At 42.5% G+C, this 15,683-nt stretch overlaps 1 protein-coding gene across 1 annotated transcript in view; it reads left to right on the top strand.

Moving 5' to 3' along the window:
* WDR35 (WD repeat domain 35) overlaps positions 1–12,069 on the top strand; it is a 176,478-nt gene extending 164,409 nt beyond the window's left edge. Inside the window, exons 26-29 of the mRNA XM_069728136.1 lie at positions 3,475–3,615; positions 5,194–5,347; positions 9,028–9,268; positions 9,385–12,069. Coding sequence (XP_069584237.1) covers positions 3,475–3,615; positions 5,194–5,347; positions 9,028–9,268; positions 9,385–9,535 — 687 coding nt within the window. The 3' untranslated portion in view covers positions 9,536–12,069. The remainder of the gene's footprint in view (positions 1–3,474; positions 3,616–5,193; positions 5,348–9,027; positions 9,269–9,384) is intronic.
* Positions 12,070–15,683: the final 3,614 nt, after the last annotated feature.

Below are 15,683 nucleotides of genomic sequence, written 5' to 3'. Positions count from 1 at the left end.
AGGCGGGTATCGGAGTTAGCGGCCTTGTCCTGTCAGGCGCCGTTTCTACAATTTCATCAGGATAAGGTGGTGCTGAGACCAGCACCTTCCTTTTTGCCAAAAGTAGTCTCCTCATTCCACATTAATGAGGACATTGTCTTGCCTTCTTTTTGTCCTGCGCCTACACACCGGGTGGAAAAAGCTCTCCATACTCTAGATTTGGTGAGAGCTCTGAGAAGATACGTTTCTCGGACCGCTTCTTTTTGAAAGACGGATGTTCTGTTCATTCTTCCTGCGGGTCATAAAAAGGGACTCGCAGCCTCTAGATCGACCTTAACCAGATGGATAGGAACCACTATTCAGGAGGCCTACCGTATCAAGGGTGCAGCCATCCCGGCTGGGATCAGGGCACACTCTACTCGGGCGGTAGGGGCTTCCTGGGCGCTTCGGCACCAAGCTTCAGCAGAGCAGGTTTGCAAAGCAGCCACTTGGTCCAGCCTGCACACTTTCTCTAAACATTATAATATCCACACTCAGGCCTCTGCTGATGCAAGTTTGGGAAGGAAAATTCTTCAGGCTGCGGTATCACACCTATAGGCGGTAAGTGCCTAGGGGTTTTTTTCCAGTGAGTCTTCTTCCCACCCTGGGACTGCTTTGGGACATCCCACAGTCCTGTGTCCCCCAATGAGACGATGGAGAAACAGGGATTTTTGTGTTACTCACCGTAAAATCCTTTTCTCCGAGTCGTTCATTGGGGGACACAGCTCCCTCCCTATTCATTTTATTTGTCTATGGGGTTGTTCAGACTATAGTATTATTCTAGACATGTTGTCTTTGCTCTAATGCTGTTTTGTTTTCTCTATCTCCTACTGCTTGTGCACCAAACTGGAGCTGTCAGGGCCAGTGGCAAGGTGTATACTATGGAGGAGGAGCTAACTTTTTTTTTTTTTTATACCTACTTAGTGTCAGCCTCCTGGCGGCAGTAGCATACACCCACAGTCCTGTGTCCCCCAATGAACGACTCGGAGAAAAGGATTTTACGGTGAGTAACACAAAAATCCCTGTTTTTGTTAGGAAGCTATAAGGGTTAAAAGTTGACCAGCGATTTCTCATTTTTCCAACAAAATTTACAAAACCATTTTTTTTAGGGACCACCTCACATTTGAAGTGAGTTTGGGGGGGGGTCAATATAACAGAAAAGGCCCAAATGTGACACCATTCTAAAAACTGCACACCTGAAAGTGTGCAAAACCACATTCAAGAAGTTTATTTACCCTTCAAGTGCTTCACGAGAACTAAAGCAAAGTGGAAGGAAACCATGAACATTTTACTTTTTTCACAATAAATTTAATTTGGAACCAAACTTTTTTCCAAACTTTTTTATTTTCGCAAGGGTATCATGAGAAAATGGACCACAAAATTTGTTGTGCAATTTCTCCTGAGTATGCCAATAACCTGCATGTGAGAGAAAGCCACTGTTTGGGCGCATGGCAGGTCTCAGAAGGGAGGGAGCATCATTTGAGTTTTTGAACGCAAAATTGGCTAGAATCAATGGCTGACGCCATGTCATGTTTGGAGATCCTCTGATGTACCAAAACAATGGAACCCCCCCAATTCTAAACCCAACTGTAACACAGCCCTATCCCCAACACACACCTAACCCGAATCACAACCCTAGCCCCAACACCACCATAACCCCAACAAAACCTTAACCCCAACACAACCCAAACCCCAACACAACCCTAACCCTAGCCCAACCCTAAAACTATCTCTAACCCAAGCCCCAACCTTAACCCTAGCTCTAACCCTAACCCTAGATCTAACCTGAACCCTAAACCTAACTGCAAAGAATGGAAAGAAATACATTGTTTTTATTTTAATATTTTTACCTAGCTAAGAGGGTGGGTGACAAACGGGGGGGGGGGGGGGGGGGGGTTTGATTTACAATTTTTTTTTTTTATTTTGATCACTGTGATCGGGTCTATCACAGTGATCAAAATAAACCAATAGGACAAATCTCCTATTGTTGCTGTGTGCTGGCTGACAGATCTAGGCGGGCGCACTTCGCATGTGCCCACCATTTTTTTCCGGGAAAATTACACGGCGAGCCGGGGGACGGAGCCAGAGGGTCCAGGGATGCTGGAGGTACTGGTGGGCTCGGGGGACTCCATTTCTCTCTCCTCCTGGAATGCTAGATCTTTTTTTTTTTTTTTATTGATCGCCATTATTCAGTGAATAACGGAGATCACAACACTGGGGACGGTAAAAACTGTGTTTGCCTTTTTAGCTTATGCATCACACTGTTGACTCATGTAATCTGCGATCTATTGGTGTACTCAAGTCTTTTTCACATGTGCTGTTGCTTAGTTCTATTCCTCCCATTTTGTAGATGTAATTTTCGTTTTTCTTGCCCAGATGTAGAATCTTGCATTTTTCCCTGTTGAATATCATTCTAGTAGCTGCTGCCCGTTGTTCAAGCTTATCTAGATCCTTCTGAATCCTTTCTCTGTCTTCTCTAGTGTTAGCTATCCTTCCTAGCTTTGTATCGTCTGCAAATTAGATTAATTTACTTTCAGTTCCCTTATCTAGATCATTTATAAAAATGTTGAACAACACTAGGACCAGGACAGAGCCTTGTGGCACCCCACTTGAAACACTCTTCCAATTGGATATGCAACCATTTATTACCACTCTTCGACTTAGATCACTAAGACAGTTATGAATCTACCTAACCATTGCCTTGTCAATCCCATACATTGACCTTTTTTCAATAAGGATAGTATGTGATACTTTATCAAATGCTTTGCTGAAGATGATATATACTATATCTACTGCATTTCGCTGATCCACCCAGTCGGTGATTCTACCATAGAAAAGAAATTAGATTAGTCTGGCATGTCTTGTTTGCTACAAACTCATTCTGGCTCTGGTTAATTACTGTATTCTTATCCAAGTACTTACATACATGCTGTTTAATAATTTGTTCAAAGATCTTTCCTGGTATAGAAGCAAGGCTCACTGGCCTGTAATTTCCTGGCTCCATTTTCTTTCTTTTTTTTTTGAAAATGGGGACAACATTTGCCCTTCTCATACCTTATGGAACTTTTCCTGTTGTCCAGGGTTTTTTATATATTCTGGCTTGTGGTAATGTAATTTCCTCTGCTAATTCTTTTAGTTGCCTAGGATGTAATTCATCTGGACCAAAAGATTTTAAACTCATTTAAATTAGCTAAGTGTTCCCTCACCATCTCTCTGTTTATGGATAGTGTGGATTCTTTCATTCCTTCGATGGCACTGTGAAGATCAGTTGATGTTACAATTGCTTTCTTAGAGAACAAAGATGCAAAATAGGACTTTAAAAGTTCGGCCTTCGCAACATCATTTTTTAACACTGAATCTGGGCATCAAAGTTTGTGCCCAAAGTCTTTGTATTTTATATTCCGTCATGTTTCATCTGCAATCCTAAGTATAATCTTCCTCTTCTGCTTTCTGCAGATCGCTGATGATGAAGCTAAAAAACGCACAAAGCCATTGCGTGTGAAGAAGTTGTATGTCCTGGCTGCTTTACTGGTGGAGCAATATCAGACACACGTGAAGAATACACAGAAAGGGAAACTGAAGGGGAAACAGACTGAGGTACGACAAGTACAGGGCGCAATACTACCACTCCCAAGACATCTAGTGATCACAGCTTTATGTCCCCCTCTCAGTACAGTGATATAAAATGAATGATGTATTAACGCTCAATCCCCCAAAAAATAAATAAATAAATCACAACATATTAGGCAAAATGTATGATATTGTTTGCAAATAGTTTAACCGTAAAAATCAATATATGGTATCGCTGGAATTTATTATAGGTACTGCATGGCACAAGGAAAATAAAGGGAAGTCTGCCAGTAATTTATTAATACCCCAAAAGTGTAAAAAAAAAACCTGCATCTCGTCCAGCTATAATCTTGTTAGGTTAATGGAAAAATGTCTGGCAATCTAATCAGTCTATTCATTTCGCAATAGAAATACGGTGAGTGAGCACTGACTTGTGAACTTGTTCTTGTACACAGAGCTGCAGTCTAAAGTATGGGGTTGGTATATGGCATCAGCCTACAGCCTGGTAGTATTTCCCGTAACCTCAGCGTGCAGAAATAAAAGCTAACACTTAGGCTGGTTTCACATTTGCGTTTAAAAACGCAGCGTTTTAAACGCAAATGCATGTGGTGAAAAAAACCGCATGTAAACGCGTTGAAACGCCGCATTTTTTAGACGCATGCGTTTTTGCATGTTTTAATACAAACGCGGCGTTTGCATGCGTTTTTTCCTGCGTTTGCATTTTTAAAATGCATGATGAGAAGTGTGTGACAGCTGCCAGTCATCAAAATCAACAAGAAAACCCACTTTAAACAGAAATAGCTAGGGTTAGGGTTAGGATCCCTAGTAACCCTAGGGATCCTAACCCTAACCCTAAGGGATCCTAACCCTATCCCTAACCCTAAACCTAACCCTATCCCTAACCCTATCCCTAACCCTAACCCTAAGGGATCCTAACCCTATCCCTAACCCTATCCCTAACCCTAAGGGATCCTAACCCTATCCCTAACCCTATCCCTAACCCTAAGGGATCCTAACCCTATCCCTAACCCTAAGGGATCCTAACCCTAAGGGATCCTATCCCTAACCCTAAGGGATCCTAACCCTAACCCTTGGGGTTAGGGTTAGGATCCCTTAGGGTTAGGGTAAGGGTTAGGGTTTGGGGTTGGCTTATCAGTGTGTATTCTTGTGTTTTTCTATTAAAACGCATGCGTTTAAAAACGCATGCAAACGCATGTGCTTAAAAATGCATGCGTTTACATAGACAGCAATAGGTTTTTTTGCCGCAAAAAAACGCCGCTAGAAATTACTACATGTTGCATTTCTGCAACACAATGCATGCATAGAAAAGACGCATGCGGCGTCAAAACGCATGCAAAAAAAGCATGCGTTTTTAATGTTAAGTATAGGGAAAAAAACGCATGCAGTTTTTTGCGCTAAAACGCAGCGGCAAAAAACGCAAATGTGAAACCAGCCTAAATGCAATAATAGAAACCCTGTAAATCTGATTTGTGATCACGTCTCATTGAACAGTTGAGATGATGGGATCAGCTCTGAATCCTGCTCTTTTCATGTCTGATTTAGGTGATGAAAAGGTCTGTGTGTTATGATGTATTTTTTCGGCAGGCTAACTCTGCGATAGCTGGTCTGCTGGAGGAGGATAGCTTATCTGATAATCGGATAATTGACCACCCCTGGCGAGGAGCGGAGGCTTACCACTTCTTCCTGCTGGCTCAGAGGCAGCTCTACGAGGGCTATGTAGATGCCGCCATGAGAACAGGTCTGTAGAGATCTAGTATTAACATGTATAATTCTTTGCATTTTCACTGTTTACCAATGATGTGTATATATATTGGAAGCCGTTATAGTTGTGAAGAGGGAACAGCTCCATATTAGTGCTTATGGATTGCATGGAGTGGGATGTGAAAAAAGCTCCTACAGGCTCTTCCCATTTGCAGCGATAACAGCCTCCACTCTGCTGGGAAGGATTTCGACATGAGTTTGTTTTCTGTGGGAACTTTTACCTCTTCATCCAGAAGAGCATTTTGTGAGGTCTGACTGATTGAGGAGAGGTCAGGCTCATCATCTCCATTATAGTGTATCCCAAAGGTGTTGGATGGGGTTGAGATCGGGCTCTGTGCAGCCCGTCATGTTCTTCCACACCAAACTCCCCCCTTCATGTTTGTGTGCTCTTTATGGACCTCGTGCACTGGGCACAGGAATGGAAACAAAAAAGGCCCTTCACGAAACTATTCTCACAAAGTTGTAGGCTCCAATTTTCCACAAAGACTTTTGCTCAAGAATTAGGATTTCCCTTCTCTGGAACTAAGGTTCTGAGGCCGATCCCTGAAAACAAGCTGTCAGGGAACAGTCGGGAGATCCCGTAGATATCTCCCCGCCATTGCCAGATGATCACGAACCAGCTCTCCTCCGCCTCCAATCATCAAGACAATTATGTAATTGGCTGACAATTGATGGACGAAGCCGCGGTTGCTCCCACTACTTGGCTCAATATTAAGGAGCTCACAGTGAACATATACTATATGCACATCTGATTCCAGCTGCCACCGCCAATCGTTTATCTGGGCAGATTGGACACTCAACAGGTATCATATGGCTTCAGGGGTGCGGTTTACAGAGCAAGAGGAACAAAGCTATTAAATTTATATACTTAATCCAAAAAGTAGGCAGTTTATATGAAAATATACACAGATGTTAACAAATTGACCTAATAACACAGCATATAAAATCACATCATATTAAAAGGATAAACAGACGAAATTTACAAAACCTGATGTTGCGGTGTTGGTCCTGGCTTTTATGAAGTGGAATTCTTAGTTTTTTGGTAGGTGGGGGAAGGAGGAACAGACAGGACAGGGCTGGTCTTTAGAAAACCATGGGATGCAGCTAAGTCTTAGAAAATAAAAGAGATTCCCAAATTCTATGTTATCTTCGCCCATGGAGGTTTCAGTCGGGAGATATTACTGTCATGTTCCTATGACGATTTCACATTTATATAGCTAGGAAAGATAGCATGGACATGGCATGGATAGCATCATCCATCTGTCCAATACTTAATTTGAAGGCGTTATGGTCGTCGCCCAGTGACTTAAGACAAGGCTTTACATTCACCACTTCATCACAACTCCGAAAATATGACTTTCATATCTACAGTTATCTTCATAGGCAGCATCAATAGTAAAAAGTTGGTCACAGAGGGTTAATAGCAGCGTTAACGGACTGCATTACACCGCGGCATAACGCGGTGTAACGCAGCCATTAACCCTGTGTGTGTGCTGACTGGAGGGGGCACTGACGGAAAGTAGGAAGGGGCGAATCCGCGGCCGGACTGTGCCCGTCGACTAATCAGCGACGCGGGATTTCCGTGACAGACAGACAAACAGATGGAAGTGCCCCTTAGACGATTATATATATAGACTAGATGGTGGCCCGATTCTAATGCATCAGGTATTCTAGAATATGTATGTATGTATGTACGTCGCGCTGTGAGTGGGGGTTAAATTCCACGCCAATATCGCTGATCGGTCGCGCCCGGCTAGCCGATCAGGGAAGCGTGGTTCAAATCTGGCACCAATTCGCGGCTGGACTGCGCCTGTCGCTGACTGGCCGCGGCCGGCTGGGCACGACCAATGACCGAAGCTATGTTTAAATCCCGTGCCAATATCGCTGATTGGTCGCGGCCACGTAGTATATAGCACAGCCCATAGTATATAGCATAGTAGCATAGCCACGCAGTATATAGCAACCACATAGTGTATAGCACAGCCACGTACTATACAGCAGCCACGTAGTATATAGCACAGCCACGTAGCCACGGCGCTCAGCATTGTGCTTGGTGATGTAAAGCTGTATGCAGCTGCTCGGCCATGAATCTCCCAATGCGGGCCCAGTGTTTGTGTTGAAGTTATACCAGAGGAGGTCTGGACTCTGCAGTTATGGGGTCAGCAGAGCGATGGTGACTTTTCTGCTTTCTGCTCCTCACAGGGGAAACGGGGCTGGATATTATACATTGGGAACAGTGGGGCTGGATGTACCGGAGGGGTGATTGGGCTGAATTCGATGATTAATATGCGTGTTCCAATTCTTAACTCAGTGTAGTATATGTTTATGTAAATACACACACTACCTTCAGAGCAGTGTAGTAGATACACGCACGCACCCCATACAATATATTGAGAGGGGTATTGAGCTTCACCTCTTAATCAGAAAATTCAATATTTTTCTTTCAGTAATCAATAGAAAAAGAAATATAGGTGAGCCCTTGGATTAATTAATCTGTAGATTCCTTTTCAGCAGCTCAGCGTCTGGGCGCCTCTTCACTTCATATGAGTAACTAAACCCCATTAGGTTCACATCCAGGCTTAGTCATTTTAGAATGGGTGCTGTCAGCACAAGTAGTGGGGTAGGGCGTGCCCTCTGTGTTGGCTGCCAGGGAGAACTGACATAGGGAAGACCCTCGTGATAGACAAATTACTTGAGAGCCTTAAAGGGGTTTTTCAGCCTCTGTCCAGTCACTGCAGACTTGTACCTTAAGGCCGGACAATACATTTAAAGGGAACCTGTCACCCCGAAAATCCCGGGTGAGGTAAGCCCACCGGCATCAGGGGCTTATCTACAGCATTCTGTAATGCTGTAGATAAGCCCCCGATGTAACCTGAAAAGGGAGAAAAAGACGTTAGATTATACTTACCCAGGGGCGGTCCCGCTGCTGGTCAGGTCGGATGGGTGTCTCCGGTCCGCTGCGGCGCCTCCTATCTTCTTTCCATGACGTCCTCTTCTGATCTTCAGCCACGGCTCCGGCGCAGGCGTACTTTGCTCTGCCCTGTTGAGGGCAGACAAAGTACTGCAGTGCGCAGGCGCCGGGCCTCTGACCTTTCCGGCGCCTGCGCACTGCAGTACTATCCTCTGCCCTCAAGACGGCAGAGCAAAGTACGCCTGCGCCGGAGCCGTGGCTGAAGATCAGAAGAGGACGTCATGGAAAGAAGATAGGAGGCGCCGCAGCGGACCGGAGACGCCCATCCGACCTGACCAGCAGCGGGACCGCCCCTGGGTGAGTATAATATAACGTCTTTTTCTCCCTTTTCAGGTTACATCGGGGGCTTATCTACAGCATTACAGAATGCTGTAGATAAGCCCCTGATGCCGGTGGGCTTACCTCACCCGGGATTTTCGGGGTGACAGGTTCCCTTTAAGAGCTTACGATAATAAGACTAAACACCGTGCTTCACATAATGGAGCACAGTCACTTGTGGCAGAAGGCTTTAAAGAATTTTCTTAAATTGATAGGCCAGCAGAGACGCCTCAATCACAGCGGCACGTTTTCAGCCATAGTCCTGGCGGGTTGGACCCCACTGATCACACATCGATGATACATCCTAAGGATATTTATTAAGACTAATTTAAAGGAAATTTTCATTTCTGTATCTTTGTCATCTCCAGCTCTCCATCTACGAGACTACGAGGACATCATTCCTGCTGTCGAGATCTACTCACTCGTGGCACTTTCCGGCTGTGCAAACAGGGCATTCGGTACATCCTCCAAGGCCTTCATTAAACTGGAATCATTAGAGACGATAGTCCCCGAGCAGAGGCAGCAGTACGAAGACCTCGCCCTGGAAATCTTCACCAAGCACAGCCCGAAGGACAGCCGGAAGTCAGACGCGGACGTGTTCCCAGAAGGGTGAGTACGCTGTGCATCATGGATCATGGAACTCACAACTCTGCCACCAACATCGCACGACCAAAGCGATAATGCAGAATTATTCATTTAGTTTTACTTCTTTTTCCTCTTGACAGAGGGGAAGGTAAACTCCCAACATGCATTGCTTCAGGAAGACCCATCACAGATTATCAGTTCTGGATGTGCAGCGTCTGTAAACATGGCGTGCAGGACCGTGAGATCGCCGCCTTCAGCTTCTGCCCTCTCTGCCACAGCTCCATATCGTGATCGTCTCCACGGGCCGATCATTTCATGTTGTAAATAAAGGTTATTTGTAATATTCACTGACCGCTCTTCTCCTTATTCACTATTAATATTCACTGATTGCTCTTCTCCTTATTCACTGTTAATATTCGCTGACCGCTCTACTCCTTATTCATTATTAATATTCACTGATCGCTCTTCTCCTTATTCACTATTAATATTCACTGACCGCTCTACTCCTTATTCACTGTTAATATTCACTGATCGCTCTTTTCCTTATTCACTGTTAATATTCACTGACCGCTCTTCTCCTTATTCACTGTTAATATTCACTGACCGCTCTTCTCCTTATTCACTATTAATATTCACTGATCGCTCTTCTCCTTATTCACTGTTAATATTCACTGACCGCTCTTCTCCTTATTCACTGTTAATATTCACTGATCGCTCTTCTCCTTATTCACTGTTAATATTCACTGATCGCTCTTCTCCTTATTCACTATTAATATTCACTGATCGCTCTTCTGCTTATTCACTGTTAATATTCACTGATCGCTCTTCTCCTTATTCACTGTTAATATTCACTGACCGCTCTTCTGCTTATTCACTGTTAATATTCACTGACCGCTCTTCTGCTTATTCACTGTTAATATTCACTGACCGCTCTTCTCCTTATTCATTATTAATATTCACTGACCGCTCTTCTCCTTATTCACTGTTAATATTCACTGATCGCTCTTCTGCTTATTCACTGTTAATATTCACTGACCGCTCTTCTCCTTATTCACTGTTAATATTCACTGATCGCTCTTCTCCTTATTCATTATTAATATTCACTGACCGCTCTTCTCCTTATTCACTGTTAATATTCACTGATCGCTCTTCTCCTTATTCATTATTAATATTCACTGACCGCTCTTCTCCTTATTCACTATTAATATTCACTGATCGCTCTTCTCCTTATTCACAGTTAATATTCGCTGACCGCTCTTCTCTTTATTCATTATTAATATTCACTGACCGCTCTTCTGCTTATTCACTATTAATATTCACTGATCGCTCTTCTCTTTATTCACTATTAATATTCACTGATCGCTCTTCTGCTTATTCACTGTTAATATTCACTGACCGCTCTTCTCCTTATTCACTGTTAATATTCACTGACCGCTCTTCTCCTTATTCACTATTAATATTCACTGATCGCTCTTCTCCTTATTCACTGTTAATATTCACTGACCGCTCTTCTGCTTATTCACTGTTAATATTCACTGACCGCTCTTCTCCTTATTCACTGTTAATATTCACTGATCGCTCTTCTTATTCACTATTAATATTCACTGACCGCTCTTCTTATTCACTATTAATATTCACTGATCGCTCTTCTCCTTATTCACTGTTAATATTCACTGACCGCTCTTCTCCTTCTTCACTGTTAATATTCACTGACCGCTCTTCTGCTTATTCACTGTTAATATTCACTGACCGCTCTTCTCCTTATTCACTGTTAATATTCACTGACCGCTCTTCTGCTTATTCACTGTTAATATTCACTGACCGCTCTACTCCTTATTCACTATTAATATTCACTGACCGCTCTACTCCTTATTCACTATTAATATTCACTGACCGTTATTCTCCTTATTCACTGTTAATATTCACTGATCGCTCTTCTTCTTATTCACTATTAATATTCACTGACCGCTCTTCTCCTTATTCACTGTTGATATTCACAAATTGCAGAACTTTTATAGCATAACTGTCTGATCATTAGGAAACATTGAGATGTAATTTTTCCCCAGAACCAGTGCCACTTTTGTTCTGCAGGCCTTGTCTCGTGTCGCAGTAAATAAGTGACTAAAATGGAGTTGCAATACTATGGAACAGTGTCCTAATCCCAAAAATGACAAGATTAATTATTTTTGTGTTTGTGCTTATGCGCTTTCATTTCTCTGTTCCATGAACCCTAAGGCTATGTGCACACGTTCAGGAATTCATGCAGAAAATTCCTGAGAATTCCGGACATTTTCTGCATGAAATCCGCAAGAAAACCGCATGCGTTTTTGCCGCGATTTTGACGCGTTTTTGCCGCGTTTTTGCCGCGTTTTTTCCAGACACTTCCCAATGCATTTTGGAGTGGGAAATCCGCAAAAAAACTGCAAAAAGATAGAGCATGTCCGGATTTTGTGCGGTATGCGTTTTTTATGCGGAAAAAAACGCATCATGTGCACAAAACATGCGGAATTCATTCTAAATGATGGGATGCTTATTGTATGCGTTTTTTTTTGCGGTTTTATAGCGTTTTTATCGGGCAAAACCGCAAAAAAAACGCGAAAAAACCGCAACGTATGAACACAGCCTAACTTTTTTAACTTTTTACCTTAAACTTTTAAAACATTTTAACCGCGTCCATTGTACAGTTAAAACAACCTGTCAACACGATTCTCCCGGTGAGTATGACCACCGTGATACCAAACTGGTATAGATTTTGTTTTATATTTTTGCGGTTTACATAAACTTTGAAGTTTGTTAAAAAAAATGAATAAATGAATTTGTGCAGATTTGCTTGTGTTATTTTTCCGTTGTTGGAGCCATATGAGGGCATGTTTATTGCATGGCACACTGCCGTTTCTATTATTACCATTGGACTATTACGTATATGGCGATCCCAAATATGCTTTTTTTTTCAGTTTGGGAAAAGAAGTTATTTAAGTTTTATTTTTTTAAACATGTTTTAAAACATCTTTTAACCTCTTTATGTCCTTGGAGGTATTCATACATTCTGCAGTGCAGCAGGGTTAGTGCAGTGTGACAGATAGGCAAGGGACCACAGGAAAGTTCAAAGCAAAGTGTCTTTAATGTCCAAAACAAGCTTACAAATGGAAAATTACGGTATCCTCTGGATTGCAGCCGGGGCGTCAAAACAGTTTGTATCCAAGACCTATTGCTGTGGGCGACTGCACCACCGTGTCATGCTGAGAGATGCCAGACGTTTTTGCTTCACTTGGTTCTGTGTTATTTCACACAAGCCGAACGCTGCAGAGCCAACTGCTCTGCAGTTTGCAAACCAAAACTGACACAGCCAACCCTTAGCTGCAGGGTTTTTTAAATGGAATCTGTGGCCATGGGCCACTTGTAAGACCCGGCCTGATGAGAGCGAAGTGCCCCTCTACCATCCTGTAGTTCACTTCAAAAGTAAAAGCCCTTAACAGGTTTTCCTAAACATTGCCTTGGCCCAATAGCTTGACCAGGTCCACACTTTTATTTTGCCTTGTGACTCACAGGCATCCTGCTGTGAACACAAGGCACTCCAGCGGATTTTAAAAGGACTCCGTCCACATCCTGGGGGATACATATCGACCCTCGCAGATGATTCCCCTAAGTGCCTCACAATTCAGAATTAAAAAATATTTTTTTTAAAATAATAATAAATATATCGTACCCATAAAAAAATATTTTTATGAAAAAAGTAAAATCTGAAAAAAAGTACACCTTTGGTATAGCTACGTCCAGAACGACCCAACCTATACAACTGTCCTCCCAGTTAACCCCTTCAGTGAACACTGTAATATATTTTTTTTAAAAAAAGGCCAAAAATGATGCTTTTTCAGCATACCGCAAAAGTGGATTAAAACACGATATAAATAAACATGGTATTGCTGAAAACGTCATTATCTTCCTAAAAAAAAAAGCCACCATGCAGCTCCATCAGTGGAAGAATAAAAAAGCTACAGCTCTCAGAATAAAGTGATGCAAAAATAATTATTTTTTCTATAAAATAGTTTTTATTGCATAGTAGCGCCAAAACATAGAAAAACTACAAATATGGTATCGCTGTAATTGTACACACCCGAAGAATAAAACTGCCTTATCAATTTTACCAAACGCAGAACGGCATTAACCCTCCGTCACATACAATATTCGGACTAACGAGTTCACATACAATGTGCCTGTCAGGCGCCTGCTGGAAAAATACCTATAATATCTAATGTTTGCAATTTCAGTGCTCTAAAAGTGATCAGTGACCTTCATAGGGATGTAATAAAAGAGACTACACATAATCAGTTGCAAAAAAAAACATTTACTTAACATAAAACTAATACAGTGGGGCAAAAAAGTATTTAGTCAGTCAGCAATAGTGCAAGTTCCACCACTTAAAAAGATGAGAGACGTCTGTAATTTACATCATAGGTAGACCTCAACTATGGGAGACAAACTGAGAAAAAAAAATCCAGAAAATCACATTGTCTGTTTTTTTTAACATTTTATTTGCATATTATGGTGGAAAATAAGTATTTGGTCAGAAACAAAATTTCATTTCAATACTTTGTAATATATCCTTTGTTGGCAATGACAGAGGTCAAACGTTTTCTGTAAGTCTTCACAAGGTTTCCACACACTGTTGTTGGTATGTTGGCCCATTCCTCCATGCAGATCTCCTCTAGAGCAGTGATGTTTTTGGCTTTTCGCTTGGCAACACGGACTTTCAACTCCCTCCAAAGGTTTTCTATAGGGTTGAGATCTGGAGACTGGCTAGGCCACTCCAGGACCTTGAAATGCTTCTTACGAAGCCACTCATTCGTTGCCCTGGCGGTGTGCTTTGGATCATTGTCTTGTTGAAAGACCCAGCCACGTTTCATCTTCAATGCCCTTGCTGATGGAAGGAGGTTTGCACTCAAAATCTCACGATACATGGCCCCATTCATTCTTTCATGTACCCGGATCAGTCGTCCTGGCCCCTTTGCAAAGAAACAGCCCCAAAGCATAATGTTTCCACCACCATGCTTTACAGTAGGTATGGTGTTTGATGGATGCAACTCAGTATTCTTTTTCCTCCAAACACGACAAGTTGTGTTTCTACCAAACAGTTCCAGTTTGGTTTCATCAGACCATAGGACATTCTCCCAAAACTCCTCTGGATTATCCAAATGCTCTCTAGCAAACTTCAGACGGGCCCGGACATGTACTGGCTTAAGCAGTGGGACACGTCTGGCACTGCAGGATCTGAGTCCATGGTGGCGCAGTGTGTTACTTATGGTAGGCCTTGTTACATTGGTCCCAGCTCTCTGCAGTTCATTCACTAGGTCCCCCCGCGTGGTTCTGGGATTTTTGCTCACCGTTTTTGTGATCATTCTGACCCCACGGGGTGGGATTTTGCGTGGAGCCCCAGATCGAGGGAGATTATCAGTGGTCTTGTATGTCTTCCATTTTCTAATTATTGCTCCCACTGTTGATTTCTTCACTCCAAGCTGGTTGGCTATTGCAGATTCAGTCTTCCCAGCCTGGTGCAGGGCTACAATTTTGTTTCTGGTGTCCTTTGACAGCTCTTTGGTCTTCACCATAGTGGAGTTTGGAGTCAGACTGTTTGAGGGTGTGCACAGGTGTCTTTTTATACTGATAACAAGTTCAAACAGGTGCCATTACTACAGGTAATGAGTGGAGGAAAGAGGAGACTCTTAAAGAAGAAGTTACAGGTCTGTGAGAGCCAGAAATCTTGATTGTTTGTTTCTGACCAAATACTTATTTTCCACCATAATATGCAAATAAAATGTTAAAAAAACAGACAATGTGATTTTCTGGATTTTTTTTTCTCAGTTTGTCTCCCACAGTTGAGGTCTACCTATGATGTAAATTACAGACGCCTCTCATCTTTTTAAGTGGTGGAACTTGCACTATTGCTGACTGACTAAATACTTTTTTGCCCCACTGTAACTATGAAATACAAACTTTTCAAAACTCCCGCCAAATAGTCCCCAGTTCGACTCTCTCAAAAAAATGTACAAAGAAAATTTTTGAACACAAACTTAATTCTAAGGTACCTTAAGTACTATTAAAAACATATTCAATCAGAAGTAGATGCTGAGGTTTCCCCAGAAAAGTCACACTTGCAGAGCAAATAGCAAGAATTACACACCATTTTTGCATGTGTCAGGCAAATTGCTTTATGACATTTGAGACATTCATAATTTGAAAGTCTTCTGGTTCCGCTTTCCATTTGGCAGGTGGTGCATCTCCTTCTTTTGTGAGGTGGTGCAGATGGTGACTTTTCACCATCATCTTCTGGGCGGAACCTTTTGAGCTGAACTTGAAGGCGATAGGGGATACCGATTGTTTTCACGCTTCTCCTGCGTAGCTCTCCAAGTACTAGTTCTTTTCCAATATAATATGATCCAAC

The sequence above is a fragment of the Ranitomeya imitator genome, chromosome 5, assembly GCF_032444005.1.
Source record: "Ranitomeya imitator isolate aRanImi1 chromosome 5, aRanImi1.pri, whole genome shotgun sequence".
In the NCBI taxonomy this organism is placed as follows: Eukaryota; Metazoa; Chordata; class Amphibia; order Anura; family Dendrobatidae; genus Ranitomeya; species Ranitomeya imitator.
Note: the sequence above shows the minus strand (reverse complement) of the source record. Positions and strands in the feature narration are given on the sequence as shown.